A 22334-nucleotide genomic window follows, 5' to 3' on the forward strand; every position below is an offset into this window, starting at 1 on the left:
ACACATCTTGAAGGGTGCTATGAAAAGCAGGTGACAACATCCAGCACAGTGGCCTGGAGCAGCGGGAGCTGCTCCCTGTGTCCCCCTAACTCCACCCTCAGCACATTGTTTCTCTACCAACTCCACCCACCTGGTGGTCCCTGTGAGGGACCCAAGGGCAAGACTTGGCTTAACCACCTTTCTATCCTCAGCATGGAGTCCAGGACCACACACCTGTATGTGTGTATGTATGCTCAGTCGCTCAGTTGTGTCTGACTCTCTGTGGCCCCAGGGACTATAGCCTGCCCCACTCCTCTGTCCATGGGATGTTCCAGGCAGGAATACCAGAGCAGGTTACCATTCCCTACTCCAGGGAATATTCCCGACCCAGGGACTGAACCCATGTCTCTTCCATCTCCTCCACTGGCAGGCAGATTCCTTACCAGTAGCGCCACCATATACCTACATGGTAAAGGCCAAAGAAATATTGGACAGACAGATGAACAGATAGACGGATACAGAGACGGATGATGAGAGAATGAAAACCAAATGTTCATTTTGTAGAATCAATCTGGGAAAAGGAGGTCATCCTTTAGATATGTAAGTTTTACTTTTCTCTAAGATGGTAGTTTGGATACTAACATTTAATGCATGCTTACCTACTACGTGCCAGATAAAACATGACTACAAAGCAATTTTTTAGATGTTAATCTTATTTTTTAATTTTTTAAGGTGCATTTTTATTGAAGTACAGTTGCCATATAATATTTTACAGGCATAAAATATAGCGATTCACAAGTTTTAAAGGTTATATTCCATTTATAGTTATTATAAAATATTGGCTATATATGGTTATACAATATATCCTTGTATTGATAGTTTGTTTTATAGCTAATAATTTGTACCTCTTAATCTACTATTCCTATTCCTTTCCCCTCTGGTAATCTCTAGTTTGTTCTTTTAATCTGTGAGTCTGTTCTTTTTTGATATATTCACTAATTTGTTGTATTTCTTAGATTTCACATATAAGTGATATTATATAGTATTTGTCTTTCTTTGGCTGACTTATTACACTTAGCATAATGCTCTCCAAATCCATCCATGTTGCTGCAAATGGCAAAACTTTATTCTATTTTATGGCTGAGTTGTATTCCATTGTGTGGAATGAAATTGAAGATCTTAAACATCTCTATCCATTCATCTGCTGAAGGACACTGAGCTTGCTTCCTTATCTTGGCTATTGTAAATAATGCTACTATGAACACTGGTATGCGTGTATCTTTTCAAATTAGTGATTTTGGTTTTTTTTCGGATATACTAGGAGTGGAATTGCTGAGTCACATGGTTCTATTTCTAGTTTTTTTGAGAAACCTCCATACTTTTTTCCACAGTGACTGCACTAATTTATATTCCCACCAACAGTGTAGGAGGGTTCCTTTTTCTCCACATCCTCCCCAACATTTGTTATTTATGTTCTTTTTGATAATAGCCATTTTGACATATGAGGTGATATCTCACTGTGGTTTTGACTTGCATTTCCCTGATGATTAGTGATGATTAGCATCTTTTCCATTTGCCTGTTAGCCATTTGAGTATCCTCTTCGGAAAAACATCTCTTCAGTTCTCTATGAAGCAATTATTACTAACACCATTATATAAGTGAGGAAACTGAGGCAGAAAGCAAAGTCCTTCAAGTTTAAGAACTGATAAATGACAGAGCAAAGACTTAAGCCAGATTATCCAGCTCCAGGCTTTTAATTACAAAAGTAAAGCAACACTGCATAACCTCTAAGGCTCCTTCTATGCTCTCATTCTATGATTATAAAATGCTAATAATTAAAAAGGATATTCTGAAGTCTCCAGGAGGAAAGGTGATGTACAGTGTTAAAAATAATGGCATCCATTTAAACTGACATATTATATTGACTTTTGCCCAATGTGAGAATTATAAAGAGGGTTTGGAAAGCCCAGGATCTTACTAAAAAGATACTAATGGGTGCTCTTAAATGGAGTGATGAACACAAACTCCATTTCTTTCCAGAATTATCAGGACCTCATTACTGTCTATGGGTGGGGGGGGAAACCACCCTGCTTCCTTGTTACTCTGCAGTGAATGACTGGAAACCAGCCTCTCACCTGCTGCATTTCTCCTCTCACCTCAAACTGAAGCGATTCCAAGCCTTTAAAGGGAAAGAGTCCTTTATACTTCCGGACCCCACTCCATCCTGGGTGTGATCATATGTCACCATCTCACCAAGTAGCGGAGGCAGAGCCGCACCAACAGTATCAACTATCAGATGAAGGGAGAGATTAAACCGGAGGGGCCCGTGTCTGGGGAAGTAGCCTCAAGCTGCCCTCTCAGTTTAGTTCCTGACGGTGCTAACAAGTTTCCTCCCTGATTACCTGGGACATCATCCTAAGCATCCAGTGAGCGTTCTCATCCTCTCTTATTCTGCCAGACGAGAGGTGAACGGAACAACATTAAACTAAGCAAAACCAAGGACTTATCCACTAACAAGAAATTCAAGATCCCCAGGCTAGTCAGCCCATATAAACCCTAGACCAAGATCCACTTGGGTGAATGAGCTGCTCACACTCTGATCCCTGTGGATCTCACTCGTCTAAGAACAGGAGGCCATGACAGTGGGACAGTATCCTGACTCTTCCCAGGACTAACCCAGGCATCACCTCCCGCCCGCTACGCACGGCCAGCATCCCCCTCCTCTCTCACCTTGCCTTATCCTCAGCGAGGTTTTCATCACACAGCAGTGGAAAGGAGATTTTTTTTTTTTATTCTAAAGGCCAGACATTTTTAGAGAATTCATGTAGTGGAGAAAAAAATTACTGTCTACTGGGTAAAATTAATAAGATTTGATTACTGTGCTACCAGGGTTCAGAGTCAAGGAGAGCCACATGGGCAAAACAACGGCATAAATAAATCCTATTAGAAACTGATGGAGAGTCAGGAGTGTGAGGTTTTCTGGGTGACCCTGGGCAAACCTCCTGAATCTTGCCATCATCTTGTCACCCTCTTCCTGACCAATACGGAGATTCGCTAATAACCATGAGTACTCTATTTAAAAAAGTAAATTAGCACAAACTACCACCACAAAAATGCCCACAGCCAGCAACTTCCTCCCCCAAGTGGATGCCTCTCACAGGAAGCCGAGAGCTGATTAGGCACGTTAAAACAGTGCCTTTGTATTACATTTACCACCCTGGCTGCAAAAAAAAAAAAAAATGCCGGTGAAGCCATCGTTAGCAGACTTGCAGCTGTCAACCCTCCCGCACTCCCAGCCCTCGAGACAGTTAGCCATCCTTCTGTGCTGAATGCCCTTTTAATTGCACACCCCACTTTATTAGCTGCCTTGACCTCCAATAAAAGCTTCGGCCTAACAATGTCTGAAACCTGAGACAGGATGTCTACTGTGTCATCAACTTGTAGGCTTCCTGCAGAGTTCCTACCAAGTGTGTACATGCACACACACAGGCACACGCACCGCAGGTTAGAAAGACTTCTTCCTAGAGACTTCACAAGTAATTACATGTGCGCACTTAGGAAGAAAGAGCAAGAGGAGAAATAAAGGATAAGGTATCTGAGAACAGAATCAAGGGAGACACACGTAGGGTTTGCTCAGCTGCAGGATACACTGTGAGTGCCCCCCAAGGGGCTTCCCTGGTGGCTCATTGGTAAAGAATCCGCCTGCCGAAATGCAGGAGACCCAGGTTCGATCCCTGGGTTGGGAAAATCCCCTGGAGGAAGGCATGGCAACCCACTCCAGTATTCTTGCCTGGAGAATCCCATGGACAGAGGAGCCCCGTGGGCTACAATCCATAGAGTCACAAAGAGTCGAACACAACTGAGCAACTAAACAAAAACAACAACAGGGCACCCGGGAACCGAGCAGGAGAACTAGGGCCACAGGGGGTATGCCTGCCGCTCCCCTGTCCTGCGCCTGCTGCTGCCGTGTCTGCGCCCAAGTCCTAATGTGCTTCAGCCTGGGAAAGGCCAAATGAAGGCCTGCTTTCATTATCTGTCCTCCCTGAGCTGTGTTTAGACTATAACAAAAACATAAATTATTGTAGTTGAAAGAAGAATTAGGAAAACATTTCCCAGGAAGTGGACAGTTTAAACAGGCAACTTAGGCTAGTGCTAAAGATGAAAAATGAAATTGTTAATCACTAAGTGGGCCTTGTTCATTCAGCATCTGCTACCTGCCATCTCCTTTGCAGACCACAGCATCCAAACAACAGGATTATGAGACCCATGTCATGGCCGTGGGCTGTGTAAATACTGGTCTAAGTAATTGTGACCTTGTCTAGAGATTTGAAGGAGCAGAAAAGAGAAGAATAAAGCAAAGGGGGGAATAGATTTTCAAAAACATTAAGATGTAGATTTTTTTAAGAATAATAAATGAAATGATTGGAATTCTGGTGTTTCTACATTGCTATCCAGTGAGAACTCCTCACAAATCATTTCTAAAACCTAGTAAGTATGGCAGATTTCCTAATGGAAGACTAACTATAAGCAATCCTTATATCTAAGGCAATCCTTTTTCTCAAAATTCCTTATCAAATTGCTCTCATAAAATCAAATGTCCTTTTGTTTGCCAAGTTGACTTCCACTCACAAATACAAAAGACAGTAAATAGCTTCATTAAGAAACAGCTATATGGCTTCCTGTTCAAGATGGCGGAACAGGAGTGTGCTCATCTCCTGAGAGAGCACCAAATTGCAACTAGCTGTTGAAAACCATTGACAGGAGAACACTGGAACCCACCAAGAAAAGATACCCTGTGTCCAAAGACAAAGAAGAAGCCTCAGTGAGACAGTAGGGGGGTGCAATCATGATAAAATCAAATCCCATACCCACCAGGTGGGTGACCCACAGACTGGAAAACAATAATACCAAAGAAGTTCTCGCGCTGTTGTAAAGGTTCTGAACCCCATATCAGGCTTCCCAGCCTGGGGATCTGACAAAGGGAGTGGGAATTCCCAGGGAATCTGGCCTTGAGGGCCAGCGGGATTTGATTATAGGCTTTCTAGAGGGCTGAGGGAAACAGAGACTCCAGTCTGGAAGGGCACAAACAAAACTTTGCACACACCAAGATCCAGAGGAGAGGAGCACTGACCCCACAGGAGACTGGACCAAAACTACCTGCCTGTGTTGGAGAGCCTCCTGTGGAGGTGTGGGTCAGCAGGGGCCCACCAGGGACAGGCACACTGGAAGGTCCCCCTTGGCATAAACCCCCTTGAGTTAGCCATTAGAACTCACCATTAACCCTACCATAGACCCCAGGGCTGGGCCACCTCAGGCCAAACAACTACCAGGGAAGGAGTACAACCCCACCCATCAGCAGCAAATTGCATTAAAGCTTTACTGAGCAAGGCCCTGCCCATCAAAGCAAGACCCAGTTTTTGCCATCGCCAGTCCCTCCCATCAAGAAGCCTACACAAGCCTCTTAGCCTCCTCCATCAGCAGACAGGAAGAAGAGGCGAGAAGAAGCACAGCCTCACAGTGGCTAAAACAAAAACCATATTACAGAAAGTTAATCACGATGAAAAAGCAGAAAGTTATCTCCCAGATGAAGGGACAAGATAAAATCCCAGGAAAGCAATTAAATGAAGTGGAGATAGGCAACCTTCCAGAAAAAGAATTCAGAATAATGACAGTGAAGATGATCCAGGATCTCGGGAAAAGAATGGAGGCAAAGATTGAGAAGATGCAAGAAATGTTTACCAAAGACCTACAAGAACTAAAAAACAAACAAACAGAGACAAATAATACACTAGAAGGAATCCATAGCAGAATAACTCAGGCAGAAGCACAAATAAATGACCTAGAGGACAGAATGGTGGAAATCACTGCCACAGAACAGAATATAGAAAAAAGAATGAAAACAAATGAAGACTAAGAGACCTCTGGGATAAGATTAAACACACCAACATTCTCATTATAGGGGTCCCAGAAGATGAAGAAGAGAGAGAACAGACCTGAGAAAATATTTGAAGAGATAATAGCTGAAACGTTCCCTAATGTGGGAAAGGAAATAGTCAACCAAGTCCAGGAAGCACAGAGTCCCAAGAAGGATAAGCCCAAGGAGGAACACACCGAGACACACAGTAATCAAACTGACAAAAATTAAAGACAGGTAAAATAGTAAAAGCAACAAGGGAAAAATGACAAATAACATACAAGCAAATGTCCATCCAACTATCAGCTGATTTCTCAACAGAAACTCTACAAGCCAGAGGGAATGGCATGATATATTCAAAGTGATGAAAGGGAAGAACCTACAACCAAGAATACTCTACCCAGCATGACTCTCCAGATTTGATGGAGAAATCAAAAGCTTTCCAGACAAGCAAAAGTTAAGAGAATTCAGCACCACCAAACCAGTTTTACAACAAATGCTAAAGGAACTTCTCTAGGCAGGAAACACAAGAGAAGGAAAAGACCTACAGAAAATAAACCCAAAACAATTCAGAAAATGGTAACAGGATCATACATATCAATAATTACCTTAAATGTAAATGGATTAAATGCACCAACCAAAAGACATGGGCTGACTGGGTGGATGAAAACCTGTGCATGTATGCACTTCCACTTGCCACATGACTCTGCTTGACCCCCCGTCCCACCCCCCCTGCAAATCGCATGTATTTTATATTGTTAAATTAATCTTGTTCCCATTATGGCTTGCAGGTATAATTACCTTTTATTTTTTTGTTTGGCTATTGATTGTGAAAATTGATAAACATCGTTTACTGTTGTGATTATGTAACTATTACTCACTTAATACCACTGTATCATGATTGATCAACAGAAAAATAATAGAGTTCTATATCACCAAAACTAGAATCTAACAGAAAAACCTGTAACCACTTTTTAAAATCCAGATGCATATCAGAATTATCTTGAAATTTTTTTGAAAAATACAAATGCTCAGGTATTGCTTTTTTTCTCCAGAGCTCCAGATATGTTTCTAATGAGCAGTCATGTTTAAAAAGAACTGAACTATACAATGATCTTTACTTTTTTTTAGTTTGCTTCACTTTTTCTATTTCACATTCAGTGCTCCCATTTATGTTCTCCAATTTCTCCATCTCTTCCTTTTTTTTTTTTAAGGTCTTTTCTGAAGATTTTATCAAGTGTAGTATAAAAGCTTTTGTATACATACATATATATGTATAATACATTTTTTTTAGAAAACATGAATTTTTGCCTAACTAAAAAAATTATGACATTTTGATTCCACTTGTTTGACTTAGTATGAATAGAATGCTAGATTTCTAATTAAGAAATAGATAGGCAACAAGCAACAGAGGTTTACTATATAGCACTGGGAACTATAGTCAATATCTTATAATAACCTATGATGAAAATAATTTCAAAAATAATATATGTGTATTTGTATAACTGAATCACCTTGCTGTGCCCCTGAAACATTGTAAGTCAACTATACTTCAATAAAATATATATATTTTAAAAAAGAAATAGCTATATGACACAGGGAATACAAATCTGGTGCTCTGTAACAACTAAGAGGGGTGGGATGGAGTAGGAGATGGAAGGGAGGTTCAAGAAGGAGAAGACATATGTATACCCATGTCTGATTCATGTTCATGTATGGCACAAACCAACACAATATTGTGAAGTAATTATCCTCCAATTAAAAATGAAATTTAAAAAAAGAAATTAAAAACTTAAATAAACTTAGAGGTGGGAAAAAGAAATAGGAAAAATCCTGTCAGTCAATTTATTAATATGATAAAAATTCCAAAGGCAGAAATATCAGCCACAGCAATGCCAACAAGTAACTTCCTCTGAATGGGAAAAAGGGGGACACACCTTGGCTGACCGAGGTGTGCCAACCCATGGAACAGCTTCAGGGTCCAGATTCAGCCAGTAATCCATCTAGGACTTTGTCAAGCACATTCCTCTAGAATCTGGGGACAAACATTGGGCTCCATGAAGTCTTGGGGCTTCCCTCCAGCTTCAGAGACTCACAGGCTTGGAAGCAGTTAGAGACCACTAATTCCACCCTCTTGGTTTACAAAAGAGAAATAAAGCACAAGCCGACTGGGTGACTCGCCCAAGGCCACACTGCTCATTACTGCCAGAGGCCCAACTGCACCTCAGCATCTGGGACTGCAGACAGCCTCCAATGCCTACAGCCCCTCACCCTTTTATTTCTGTTTCTCTCACCCACTCTCCTGTCCCCCTTCCTCCTTCTCCTTCTATCTAATTCCTCTCCCTTTTACCCTCCCCTCAGTTCCCATCACCACACTTCCTGGCTGCGCAGAAACAAGGGATGTTCAAGTTCACAGCTGTGGGTCCACAGGGAAGACACTCAAGGCCACCTCTTCAGCTGCTGTGCTCAGGATTGAGACATCCTTCTATGTGAAAAGACACACACCTGAACCAAGCAGGTGATTATTTTTCATTAAATAATGTCAGTTACTAGTCACTTGCCTGAATTCAACTACATATTTTCTGCAGAGGCTTCCATGGTGGCTCAGATGGTAAAGAATCTGCCTGCAATGCAGGAGACCTGGGTTCGATCCCTGGGTAGGGATCTCCTGGAGAAGGGAATGGCTACCCACTCCACTATTCTTGTCAGGAGAATTCCATGGACAGAGGAGCCTGCCGGGCTACAGTCCGTGGGGTCACAAAGAGTTGGACATGACTGAGCAATGTATAACTCTTTGGTTAGATAGCTCAGTAGCTTTTGGTTGTTATTGTTGGTGGTGGTGGTTTCTTAACAGTTAATTAGTAAGTCTCCTCCTGCCTCATGAAACCACCAGGTAGATGGAGAAGGGAGTAGAGAAATAGTGATTACAACTTTAAAGAAAGCAACCGCTATAAATAAGATGATCGCGTTTCATGGGAAAGTGTAGCTGCTCATCACCGCTAATTAAAAGATGGAATGACTTCACAGGAAAATCTCAAGCCCTATAAATTCCTATGTTATCTTCGAAGAAATCCTGAGTTAGCAACTACAAATCCCAGACAGCACTCAGATTAGATAAAGAATTATTCAACGTTTACATTTTTCACCCCTGTGGTGGCAAAGTAGATTTAAACTTGTTATTCACAATACGTTCTTTAAAAATAAAGGTATTTTGTGTGTAAGAATTAGGAAAGCTTTTAAAAACATGCTGTGTGGAGAACTGAAACGTTTAACAAGAACTTTTTGCAGTCAGCAACAACATTGAGCTTAAACTCCATTAAGTAGAAAAGATGAATAAAAAGTAGTCCTTCGTCTGTAAATTAGTCTATAATACTTAAAATACATTTGGATATAGTTCTGCTTATCAAAAGAACTTACTCTACCCCAGACCCTTCTGAAATGTTCACCTATAGAGCAGCATAAGAATATCAATTCTCTCTACATAAGAGTTTACAAGAACGCTCTCTACCCAGGGCAGCTACAGCGCTGAGAGCTGAGATTATGTGCAGGAAATACGGCTTGGCGGGGGAGGGTGTCTTTATTTCCAGACTTCTCCACAGGGTCTGGGCGGAATCCATGCGATAGGATCAGCAAAGTATAACTGCAAAGAAAACTGTCTGAGAAAGATAAAACTGGATTGGGAGGCAGATAAGCCTAAATTCCTGGTGCCGCGCAGATCTGCACATCGCATGCGCAGTCACTGGGGGACGTCTGGTCTCCCTCACTCAGCGGAGCGGAAATGCCAAGTTCGGTGTCTGCGGTGCTCCCTAGGGGGCCCTCCGAGAGGGGCAGGGCTTAAAGGGAAGGATTTCCATCTGTGACAAAGAATCTCAATCCATATTCATGGCATCTCAAACGAAAAGGAGAAGTGATTTTCTTCAACCAAGCTCTGGTTCTGTGGAGCCACCCCATAAATGAATAAATAAGTATGCGATGCTTGATTCACTTGCAGGTGAAGAAATACAAAGGAGATGAGCTGAAAAGTTTCATCTTCTCTGACAACTGCTTTCCCAGTTTGGTGTCAGATCACTGGCAAAAGGAAAAAGAAAGAGAGAAGAAGAAAGGAAGGGAAGAGAAAGAAGGAAAGGAAGTAATTTTCATAAAATCCAACTTCGTGGGGAGTCATTGGAATAAAACAAAGGGATGATTGAATATCATCTCACAATGTCACCATCTCCTCACAACAACTCTGATGGGGCCCCAATATTGCCCTCATGTAAAGATGAGAATAAACAGGTTTGGAAAGGCTAAGTGACTTGCCCAAGGTCACACACTCAGTGATGCAGCCTAGTTTTGCACCCAAGTTTGTTGACCCCAGAGCTTCATTTTTTTAAGGTCGTAAGAGCCTCAGAAAATGCATCTCTCTTAACCTCTCCATGTCCTCAACAACTCTGAGCTGCCTCAGACATCCTCATCACTCCTGGATACACAATGACAATTGCCTGCCTTTCTCCAGAGTGCCAGAAACTTCTAGCAAAAATCCCCAACCTCCTCCTGATTCCTGATTCAGTGGAAACCTCAGCCCTTACCTCCTCAGTCTCTCCAGGGTATCTGACCTTTCATCACCCCTACCTCCTGAAGCTCATCCCTCCCTCAGTTTCCATGACACCACCTTCTCCTATTTTCCTCCCTCTTTTCTGGCCTCTCCTTGATTTGTCTTCCTATCTCCTCAAGCTGCCTGTCCCTTCAACAGCAATGGATCCCACAACTCTATGCTTCATCGTCTGTCACCATACACATCCTTGACGAGTTCACCCCATCTGTGGACTCCACCACCATTCTCACTCTGACACTTCTCAGATCCATGGCTCTAGCCCAAAATCCACTCTAGAGCCCCACTGGACCCCACTGGAACATTCCACCTTAAGCTCTAGAGAGCCTAAACCAATCTTAGGTTCCACACCCATCCTTGAAAATCAGACTTACAATAACAAAACCCACTCTCTGCTTGTATTCCCCATCTCAATTAAAAGTACCACCATCCACACACTTGCCCTGCCAGAAATCTGAAAGAACTCCTCAACTCCCTCCTCCCCTCTCCTCCCCACCCCATTTCTCAGCTGCCATTGCCATGGGTTTTCTATGGACAAGATCTTGTCCACTCTGGGTCCAGGCTTCCTCTTCATTCCCACTGCTACTACCTCAGCTAAGTGTGCACCAGCTTTCACTCAGGCCACAGGGAGGGGCCTCTCCACTGAACTCCAGGGCTGAACTCCACTGAACTCCGCTGAACTCTTTCTTAAATGAGCATCTGATCATTTCACTCCCTTCCTGAAAGCCCTTCAATGGCAGCCTATAGAATAACATTCAGATTCTTTGGCCTGCAAGGCCTTCATTCTCTCCCTGCCACCTTCCCATCCTGTCACTCACCCATGCATGCACTGTGCGATGTCAGAAATGCCCACTGTGATTCCCCCAGGATACTGAGTGTGCCTTATGCTCACCATTCCCCGTTCCTGGAATGCCGATGCTTCACCGCAATGCTCCTGCTCACTCTGTCAAAGCCAGCTCAAGCCTCACCTCTCTGTTCACCCCCTCCAGCAGCCTCCATAGCCCATGGTCCAGCATTTAATATGCTGCACCCTAACTCTTTGGTTTCTTGTCTATCTCCAATACTAGGCTGGGAGTTACTCTAGGGCAGGAATTTTTAGTCTTTTTCATATCTTGGTTATAAGGTGGCATAGAACTGTAGCTGGTACATGAGTGGGAATCAAAAGTGCTTATGGAATATGAATATGACAGGAAAAAACATAAATAAAATATTAGCAACCTGAATCCGGCGGCATATTCAAAAAATATGCTGTGACCAAGTTGGGTTTATTATGAGAATGCAAGGATGGTTCATTATCAGGAAAGCAATGATAACATTTCACAATGTTAATAGATTTAGGGAGAAAAATCATATGATCATCTCCCTAGATACTGAAAAGACATCTGACAAAATATAACACCCATTTCTGACTAAAAATATTAAATAAAATAGGAACTGATGGATACCTTCCTTAACTTTAAAAAATATATATAGACCTCAGCCCAAAGGTCAACATCTTATTTAGTGGAAAAAGCTATACATATGCCCACCATACATTACCATTTAACATTGTCTTGGAAGCATAAATCAATATAGCAAACAAGAGAGAACCACTAGAGGAATAAAAATAGCAAAGAAGAGTGATGATATCTCTATTCACAAAAGAAAATCCAAGAATACTAATTTAAAAGCTAATGAACACAGTAATAGAATCTAATATACAATTAATATACTATCCTTCTTATATATTAACAACTATCAATTAGAAGAGATAATGGAAGCAAAAAGCTCATTTGTAAAAGCAACAAAAGGTATTTTTAATACCTAAAAATAAATTTAACAAGAAATGGCAAAGCCTCTATGAGAAAAGCATTTAAAATTACTGAAAAGTAGATGTGTTCAAACGGAAAGACATTCCATGTTCTCAGGAAGGAGTCAACATCATAAAGATGCCACAAACCCCCCAGGGTTAATATATAAACTTAATATGGTCCCAATTTTTAAAAATTTTATGGAGTTAGGCAAGTTGATCCTAAAGTTCATATGGGGAAATAGTCAGGAAGAATAACTAGAAAGCTACTAGGAAGGAAAGGCATTATTTGGGAGAGAGAGAAAGCCAGTGTTACCAAATACTAAAACATGGTACAAAGCTTCTATAATTAAAATAGTGTGGAATTAGTACATGACAAGACAGATAAATGGGACATAATAGAATGTCCAGAAGTAGACCCAACTACTGAAAATCTTGCTCATGATCATGGATATTTCAAATCAAATGGGGGAAAGACATATATGTTAATAAAGAGTTTGGAGACAACTGGATAGACATTTAGAAAAGGGCAAAATTTATCCACATCTCTCAATATACACCAAAATAATCTCTCAATGGATCAGAGATATAGCTATTAAAAGGGAAATCTTACAAATATTCAAAGAAAATATAGGTGAATTCCTTTATAACCTGGAAAAGGTAGACAGACAACTTTTCTAACCAAAATTCAAAATCCAATTTTCTTAGATAGGTCCTAGAACATCCCAAAGGCAATGGAAAGTAGGAGGATGATTTACTATTTTGATAAATATTTCAAAAGTAATTTAGGAACAGAGATGTATTCTCTGTCCTTTTGCACCTATACAAATACAGTTTTATTTCTGATTGGTGCATGTGAGCCTGAAAGATCAATGGGAGCCCATTCTAAACAGTGCTCCTTTGCCACAATAAGACCACACAGAAGATATTTTTTAATAAAGGAAAGATTCTTATGATTAGCCTGTGACTCAAGACAGTGATAAAAAGGAAATTAGCTTTGTATTCCTGAAAATAGACTGGAAACCCTCACAGACAGCCCAGTGCAGTCTTTACCGGGACAAAACAGAGAAAAGTCTGGCAACCCTGCTGTCTCAGCATTGAAGGTCCAGCTGAAGAATTCAATCTCTCCAGCGGTCCCCAAGGGCCCCTCAGGCAGGGCTTTTGAGAAGGGCTGGCAAGAGTCTCAGTCACGCGAATGTAAGGATAAGGAAGTTCCTTTGACCTTCTCCAATACATTCCAGTCAAGAAAATTACTCAGCTCAGGATCCTGAAAACCTCACATATTTTCCCCCAACCCTGAACGTGACGTCACCAGGAAAAATAATCCCAACCTTCTCCCTCAAGCCAGGGTCTCCCACTCAGGCAGTTGTATCAATAGTGTATTAACATTAATTAATTAGTAGTTTAATAATATTAATATCCCCTCAATGGCTTTGGAAGGGAAACATTCTTGGATTTTGCTGGTCCCTGTATCTTTATTCATGCATCCTTTTGTGACCTGGACCACATCAATCACCTGGAATTCCAGGGTAAAGGAAAAAAATCAGGTTCATCTTCATTTTGCCATGAGATTTTATGTATGTATATGTTTGTGTATCTTAGTACAATGCCTAGCATATACTAGATGATAATTGCCAGCCATTTTCTGTCATCATTATTACTAGATGATAACATTAGTTATCATTATTACCATCACATTATCAGCTGATGAATGGCTCAGTTTGATCTGTGATATAATGCCAAAGAGCAACTAATGTTGCCTATTTCATTGACTTAATCCTGCCAAATGCTGACAAATTACCAGCCTCAGCCATTTAAAAAATCACATTTCTAACGCAATAATCCTATCTGCAATGAGTGTGGAAGAAATTACTACAGGCCAGGGATTTTTACAAAGTGAATTAAATCACTATAAAAACTGACCATGCTGGTTCACAATTAAAAGTCTGGTAGAATGAAATACCATTATTCCATAGCTTACTAATAAGCCTTAAAGAAGATATTACTACTCACATGTCTCTACTGGGAATGTTTTTATAATCCCTAAAATGTTTCATAAATGCTTTAATGACAAATGCTACAGGACTTTTTCACTACTCATATTATCTATTAGCTGATCCCTTATCTAAAATATTTCCAAAATGGAAGTTTCAAATGAAGCATAACCATGTGTTCTTAGAAGATTTCAGATAGAATTTTCTCATAGCTAGTAAGTATTTAAAACTCAATAACTATTTATAAACAGTTTTACATTGGCTTCTAAAGGGTCTTTTTTTTTAATGGAGTTATTTTTTTCATACCCCTGTTTTGGAACTGAAAAAATACAGAAAAAAATATATGTTATGTGTGTATATATATATATTCCCAAGTCTAGACTTACTTTCGGCCTGGCTATTTAGAGCCTTGTTTGGTGTTCTTAAAACCGCTGACACATTCCTTTCTTTAATCTCTGTGATTCCTGGCCACTCTTCTCAGTATATCTGGCTAATCCTCCTGATATTTCTGAGTCATAAATGAACCCAGAATATATGACCAGGGAAAATTCAGCTAGGAATGTAGTTCTGCACTGTTTTTCACATAAAAGATTTTCTTGTATTGCTATAGAAATGAGCAGATGTCTGATAACCTTCTGCCAACCTGGAATTTTTTGCTTACTCCAGGGAGTTCTTAGGGGCTGATGTTTCATAGGGTTTACGCTGTCCATTCAAAAATTCTGTCACAGACCTCGAAAGGATCTAGGGCAGGCCCCAACTGTGAGATTTGTTCTTTGGTACCTATTTCTGGCTTGGTACCTCAACTGTGACTAGAACAGGAAAGATACTCTTGCCGATGGATACGAAATGGTTTTACATTTATACATGGGGATGCTACAATGGGTAAAAGGACTGATTTCACTTGAAATCCCAAGACTTTAAAAAACCACATTAATTTTATCTAACCACTTTCACTTACTAGCCCTAGAAAAGAAATAAACCCAGTAAGTTACTCCTTTTTTTTTTTTTTTTTACTGACTGAAGTGATACAAGTCAATCCAAATGATTTACAGTCTGCACCAAGTTAAAAACTTGACTCACTCAGGTGATGCTATTTGAAAGGCTGATGCAACGCATCAAGGAGGGCTTGGTAACCCACTCCAGTATTCTTGCCTGGAGAATCCCATGGACTGTGGCCCACCAGGCTCTTCTGTTCATGGGGCTGCAAAGAGTTGGACATTGCTGAGCGACTAAGCACAGCACCTGCAGGGCATCATTAAGAGTGACGTGAGCTCACCGTTGCCCCTTCTGCATCCCCAGGTCTGTTTCATTCCTAAACCTGCCTCTACTCTTTTCTCTTCCCAGAAACCACAAACTCAGTGCATTGGAAACCAAACCCACTGGCACCTTTCTTCTGAAAAGAAGAAAATGTCAAGAGTTTATTGAGGGAGGACCCTTTCGTAACTGCCTTCAGGGTACGCTGCTTGATTATTTGTATTTTGTATTCTAATTTGCATTGCAAATCCTTGAGATCATGAATTTGATTTCCAGCTTCTTCAATGCCCTCCAAGTCCAGGATATATTCTCTTAGGTCATTCTTGTTAATATTTTAATACTGTTTAGAGCTTCTAAAGAAAGAAGGAAGTTCTAATGCTGCTTCCAGACTTCCTGCTACTCTGGAAGAGCAAGACTCAGTGGCATACAAGAAAGACCACAGGCTTCATATTCCGTCAAATCTCAGTGCAGCGATGACTAAGCTGAGAAAGGTTGGGAAAGTTACTAAACTTCTTTGGAAATCAGTTGGCTCATTTACAGCATCAGATGATAATTATGTTATTCAGTGAGACACTATTTGTAAAGAGTATGCCACACAGCAGGTGTTCAATGAATTGTATTGTATTGCATGCATGCTCAGTCTTTTGTGGACTGTGCGGACTCTTTGGGCTCTAGCCCACCAGGCTCCTCTATCTGTAGGATTTTTCTTCTGAGTTCCTTTCAAATCTGTCTTGCCTCTCATTTTCTGCCTCAGTTAACACTACCCACCCCACCCCCAGTTACCTAAGCTAGAAACCTCCAAGTCCTGTCACCGTCTGCCAAGAAGCCTCATTCTCCAATGGTCACATGACTAGTACTGAACATGCTCAGAAGAGGGTGTCCAGACTCCAGGCCACCAGAGTGAGTGTCTAACTCTTGGGACCAGCCTGACAGCCCTACATGGGCTCACCAGCACTTCACCTCCCCTTCTTAACCAACTGTTTCAGAGACAAAACTGGGGGACTTCAGCAGCGCTTGCTCTCTACCAATGGGCTCAATATGACAATTTAGATGGCAGTATGGTATTTGGGAAAAGTACTGACGGAGGCAGATACTGAAAGTGGATATTTTGTAAAAAGAGCCCTAAATTCGGTGAAACATAAATCCCACACAATCTTGTCTAGTTAATAATCATAAACATTCCCGTCTTTCTCTGAAGAATGTAAGCACTTTTCAAACCTTATCGAAAATAATTTTTTGACAGTCTAATCATTTGAAAGGTCACCTACAGTCTGAATCATTTTTTTCCTTTACACCAAGGAAAAAAATGGGAAAGTTAAAAATACAGAGAAAAACTGATTTACTCACGGTCACAAAATAAATCAGTGATAGAGAAAGAACCAAAGCCAACTCTACTCTAAAATAATAAGGTTCCTGAATGTGCTATTCTGCCTTTCACTTTAAAATGCTTACCTAGGAGACTTTTCATACCTCTTCATAGAATGTAGTACTCTATGTAAGAAATGAGTCCCCATGTACAGCTAAAAATCTTGTGAATTATGAACATGTTTGCTAATTACCCCTCAAAAACATGCCTTTATCTTTCAGACCCTTACTCTTCAGGGCAAACTACTTGTTGGAGTCACAATGACATCTCTTGTTCTAATGAAAATTAACTCCTTCTGTGCCGGAAGGTGATAGAAGTCCACATTTCGCTCATAAATCTGGCTGTGGGAAGAAGAAAGGCCTTGTGTCAGAGTTACATGGGCCTCCATACATGATGCTTGAGAGAACACAATATTTGTTTGGTTAAAATACTGCAAATTTCCAAGGTATAATGGAAATATTACCTAGTCTGAGGGTACCAATATTTTAAAAAGGAAAAAAACCCTAAAATGACTATTCCCAGAGACAGCCAGAGGATTTGTATTTAAAATCCTGGCCCCATACCTCTTTACTAACAGTGAGGTCATCTGAGTAACACTTGCTTCTGGCTGAGTCGTGTGCTCTCCTTTGCACTAAATGTCATATTTCACTGTGCCATATCACATCTAAAACTGCAAGCAAATTCATGTGTGCACTAAAAGTGACCCCATGTGACTACCCCCAAGACTGATAGCTCTCTTCCTGATGTACCTGGATCATTGTAAGTTGGTGTAGAGCATTGAGGGTCCCCAGATCCAACGTTTCTTCTGTAACCTTCACTGACAATGTCATCAGTTTCCCAGCATCAATTTTATTTCATCATGTAAATAAAACTGGCACATATATCAAGCTGCCTTTTATTGCACTGAAACTGATTTTTCCAGGCTGCTTCAACAAAACCAAAAATCTACTTTGTCACATGACTCCACAAAATATGATGGATGCATTTAAGTTTCAACATTTGTTTCTTCTTCCTATAGATTTCCTTTCCTCCCACCACTTTTATAAAAAGAGTATATTGTAATTTACCTTTGCACACAAGGAGCATGCAACAACACAAAGAAGCTACTGTAAGAACAGGTCTGCAAGAATGTTCTAGAATAAATTGGTAGGCTGTAACTTACTAGGATTGCCAAAAATCAGATACTATATATCTTTAAGAACCAAAGCTCTTAATAATTTACCAGCTGGTCCAGTCTGGTTATACAATCTTCTAGCACCCCATACTCGTCCTCTGTTGTACTCACCACAAATGGAAATAAATTAGGAGTTGTGCATTTTGTGGTCAACATCTCTATCCTCCATGAGAATACAAGCTCCATGTGGACAAGGACTGCAGGTACCTGTTATTTTATTGCTGTGCCTAACACAGTTCCTTGAATGCAGTAAAAAAATCAAAGAATACTGATAAACGATCACAAGAGTAAATAAATCTGTTAGTGAAGAGCCGGTGTTAAATCAGAGGATAGGGCTTACAAGAGTGAAATAAGCTTTTAGAGTCCCTGAGATTTATTCTTAGGGGTGTCCTGACAGATTTATTATAAAGCTACAAAAATGGCATACTGACAACAATCTACAAGTTAATTATTCTAGAGATAAATTCGGGATTCATAAAACCAATTCTCTTGGTGGCAATTTTCCACGTTTGAAATTTTACAACTTCTGTGGGTATTTGTTTAATTTAACCCTTGCATATGAAAACATCAGTGTGTGTGTTTGGATAAGCAGAAATGGCCAGCAGATGCATTTATTCCTAAACTCCACGACTCAGAATCACAACACTTTACTTCAAAAGTCACAGAACTATAAATCAGAAAATACCACTGAACAGTGTCAGAATTCTCTACAGCAATTCACGCTGTTTTCTTGATATTTCTCTCTAACCGCTGATAAAAACTCTTTGAAGTGAAAGAGTAAATATTTTCATTTGATAGTACTTAGGCCCAACAGTGCAAATACAATTGCATTGTGTTACACTCTGGGGGCTCTGGACACACACAACGCTGGCAAGGTTGCCATGGAGGAGCCAGCGTGCTCAGTGCTGGAGCAGACAGAAGGCAGCCGCGCTCAGAGAAGCGCCTCACCCCTTAGTCTTCCTCTGACAGACACACAGAGGTTGGGGGGAATGCTGGCTTTCCAGTGTGTGTTTCTGTTTGGTAGCCCTGGAAAGGAAGGGCCACAAATAGGCAATGGGAAATGCCAATTCCTAAATATCAGCCTGTTTTTACTACTCCCACCGACACTTTTGTAAAGGATCATGAATGGGGGTGGGGAGAAAAATCTAATGAGGGCTGGGGAGCGGGGGATGGGGGGCATTGGTGGGGGGGAGTGGTAAGGAGGCAGGGGGCTGGGCGCCGAATTCCAGCAGCTGGTGTCAGTCTGTCCCCGGCCCAACACGCGGCTAAGGTCTGTGGACACTCGGGGGACGAGGGTCTCGGGGAAAGGTGGCACTGCGCGGGTCCATCCGGATAGCTGGGCGAGTGCTGGGGGCACAGAAAGGGCGCTCTGGGAAGTGGAGGGAGGCAGGAAGGATAACCTGGGCAACCCAGCTGGACAGCGAGGCCTGGAACCGCGCACGCACCATCCAAGCAATGTGCCCGAGGAAGGTCTGGCGGCGTAGACCGCGGGATTGCCCCCCGAGGCCCGGAGCTGCCCCTGCGGAGCCAACGACCCGTCTGCAACTGAGCATCGCCTGGCGCTGCCGGCCCCCCCCCCCCCCCACCCCCGCCCCTGCCCCTGGCCGTGGCGAGGCGCGCGCAGCGGTGGCCCGCCCAGCCGCGTCCCGTCCCCGGCGGCGCTCACCTTGCCCGGGAAGGGCCCCGGGAGAAGCAGCTTCAGAGCCTGCCTCTTCAGCTCCACCAGGCGGGCGTTGCAATTCTCGCACCAGACGCCGCGGTCTGATCCGGGGGAGGAGCCGCCGCCGCTGCCCGAGCCCGGGGAGCCCGTGCCGAAGCCTGGCGAGCCGCCAAGGGAGCCCGGCGAGCTGGTGCCAATGCCCGGGGAGGCGGGGCCCGGGGAGCCCGTGAAGGAGCTCGGGGACGAAGTACCTGAGCCCGGGGACGGGGTCCCAGACGAGCCGAGCGCCGAGCCCGCGCCCTCGGGGGTGGGCCGGCTCCCGGCGCGGGACTCTTCGTATGCTTTCCGGTACCAGCTCTCGGGGGAGAAGGGCGCCGCGGGCTTGGTGGGCGAGCAGACTTCATTCACCTGCAGGGGAGACACGCGGGTGTCAGGGGCCGCCGGGCTCCCGCGCCCCGGCCCAGGGCCACCCTCCGGCCTGCCCGGGGATCTGCGTTCCATCGAAGGCGCCGGCCCAGCGCCAGTAGGGGCGCGTTCGGGACCGCTCCGGGTCCTGCGGCAAAATCTGACTCCATCTGTCTGGTTAATTGTCTTTAAGTGAATCCTCGTCGCCCGGGTGTCCCCTGCGCCGGTTCCCGGGCGCCGGCGGACTCCTCGGATCTGGAGGATAGGGACTCGCTCGCTCAGGGAATTTCAATGGTTTCTGCAGAGGAACCCACCGATTCAGCTCCCCGCGCTTTTGAAGCCGGCACCCATCCTAGAAGGAGCCCACGTTTAAGATTCTGTAAGACTATTGGGGGCGGGGGGAGTGACTGTGATTTTTGGATTTGTATTAATTCGGGGTACAGCCCTCTGGATCCTGAAGGTAAATGAAAGGTTTTCCTGATTCCAGGGCAACGATCCCTAAGAGCTGCGGAGATTTCGTGGGAAACCCTCCCATTCGACTTAACTCTGCTTGGAAGTCAGGAATGCTGCAAAAGTTAGGGATGCGGGGAAGAGGAGGAACGAGAGGGCTGCAAAAATTCCGAGGGCAAGGCGAGTGTGCGGGCGTCCTCGCGGGCAGACCCGCCTCCGCGCGCGCACGCCTGGGCTGGCCGGGCCGAGGCGCCGCTGCAGCCGGAGGAGAGCTCGGAGCCGCCCTGCCCCGGCCGCACGTTACCCAGAAAGGGAGACCCGGGTCGGGAAAGAGTCTGGTAACACATCTCTGCATTAGACCCGTCACAACTTACCCCGTATTTCTTGCCCCTGGTGGAGACTGCAAGCCTCTCTTTATTCCCAGCTATCGAATTCATGGTGGCTTTTCCAGAGGAGAGTGTCTAAATGTTCCACCAACGCTACATCCAAAAGGTCTTCCAACCCAGAAGGATGCCCAGTGGTAGGGGGCTGTCTCTTGGCCCTCAAGTCAAGGTTTCTTAATGGAGGGGTTGGGGGGACAAAAGCAGATGGACCCCAGAAGTAACAGCACTAATTTGCAGAAGGGTTGGAGTGCCTGGTTTATTCTTCTCTTCAAATAATGCTTTTCCTCCTCTTCTGCTTCCTCCAGTCACACGTTCTCTTTTCACGGTCACATCCAGATAATTGGCATTTTCCTTAGCCTAGTGAGTCCGTTTTCCTCCACGAGGCAAAAGACGAGTACAATCGGGGCACACGGCAGCTGCCGAGGAGGTGGGCGAGACCCCCGCCTCGCCTACCGCCAGCGAACCGGCTGTGGGAACTTGCCTCCTTTCGCGGAGCTTGGTAACTGAGTTCAAAGAAATTCTCCCAAAATATAAAGATCCAGATCGGGGAGGAGCCTCGGCGTGTGGGGGAGCCAATATCCGCCGTCCCGCTTTGCCTGACAGTTGCGCGAGGGCAGAGAGGGGCGGCGGTGTGGCCCGGCCGGCGTCCGCGGTCAGGGCGCGCGTGTGCGCCCAGGCGCAGCGCGGAGCCTTGCGAACCGCGGCCCCGCCGGGGAGCCCGCCGCCTGGCTGCCGCCGCCGCCGCCGCGCCAGCCGGGATCCATTTTATGTTGCGGCTCTCCTGCCTGACATTCCGAGGCCGAGAGCCGGGGGAGGGGGTCGTAAATCTCGCGCGGTGCGGGGAAGTTGCTGGTGAGTGGCCCGGGTCCAGGGCTCTAATGAAACAGCACTGCGCGAGACTGGAGCTGGGGGCAGAGCCGAGCGAGCGCAGCCGGACAGAAACGCGCCCGAGCTTCCCCGCCCCCAAGTTCTTTCTCTTCCTGGCAAGGCTTGCAGTTCTGCCTTTGAAACGCCGTGAAAGAGGGATTGAGTCACAAACAAGTCCACAAATATGCCGAGTCCTCCCCCCGCCCTTTGTTCTCCTAGACCTGCCCTGCAAACCTTTTCTGGAATTGCCCTCCTAAGCCTGGCCGGCCGGGGGGGCCACCCTCCCAAGCGCAGCGGGAGAACAGGGCCTTCGCCCCAGCCCGCCCGCGACCCAGTGTGCGCTCTGCCTCGCCGCCCAGGGCTGGGACGCACGAGCCCGGGGAGCCAGCGGGCAGCCGCCCAGCAGGGAAACTGAGGGACGGCGCGGGCCTGGAAGGGGGGTGTGTGCGAGCTGGCCTTGGCCTCGCCTCGGTCGGGGGTCCCTTCGGCACCCGATACCGGCTCTTC

General features: G+C 44.2%; 1 protein-coding gene across 1 annotated transcript in view; it reads right to left on the bottom strand.

The window, feature by feature from the left end:
• KIF26B (kinesin family member 26B) overlaps window positions 1-21524 on the bottom strand; it is a 492438-nt gene extending 470914 nt beyond the window's left edge. The window contains exons 1-2 of the mRNA XM_061160211.1: window positions 20952-21524; window positions 19729-20130 (exon numbers count right to left, since the gene is read on the bottom strand). Coding sequence (XP_061016194.1) covers window positions 19729-20130; window positions 20952-21014 — 465 coding nt within the window. The 5' untranslated portion in view covers window positions 21015-21524. The remainder of the gene's footprint in view (window positions 1-19728; window positions 20131-20951) is intronic.
• Between the last annotated feature and the right edge of the window lie 810 nt (window positions 21525-22334).

The sequence above is a fragment of the Dama dama genome, chromosome 14 (assembly GCF_033118175.1).
Source record: "Dama dama isolate Ldn47 chromosome 14, ASM3311817v1, whole genome shotgun sequence".
NCBI lineage: Eukaryota > Metazoa > Chordata > Mammalia > Artiodactyla > Cervidae > Dama > Dama dama.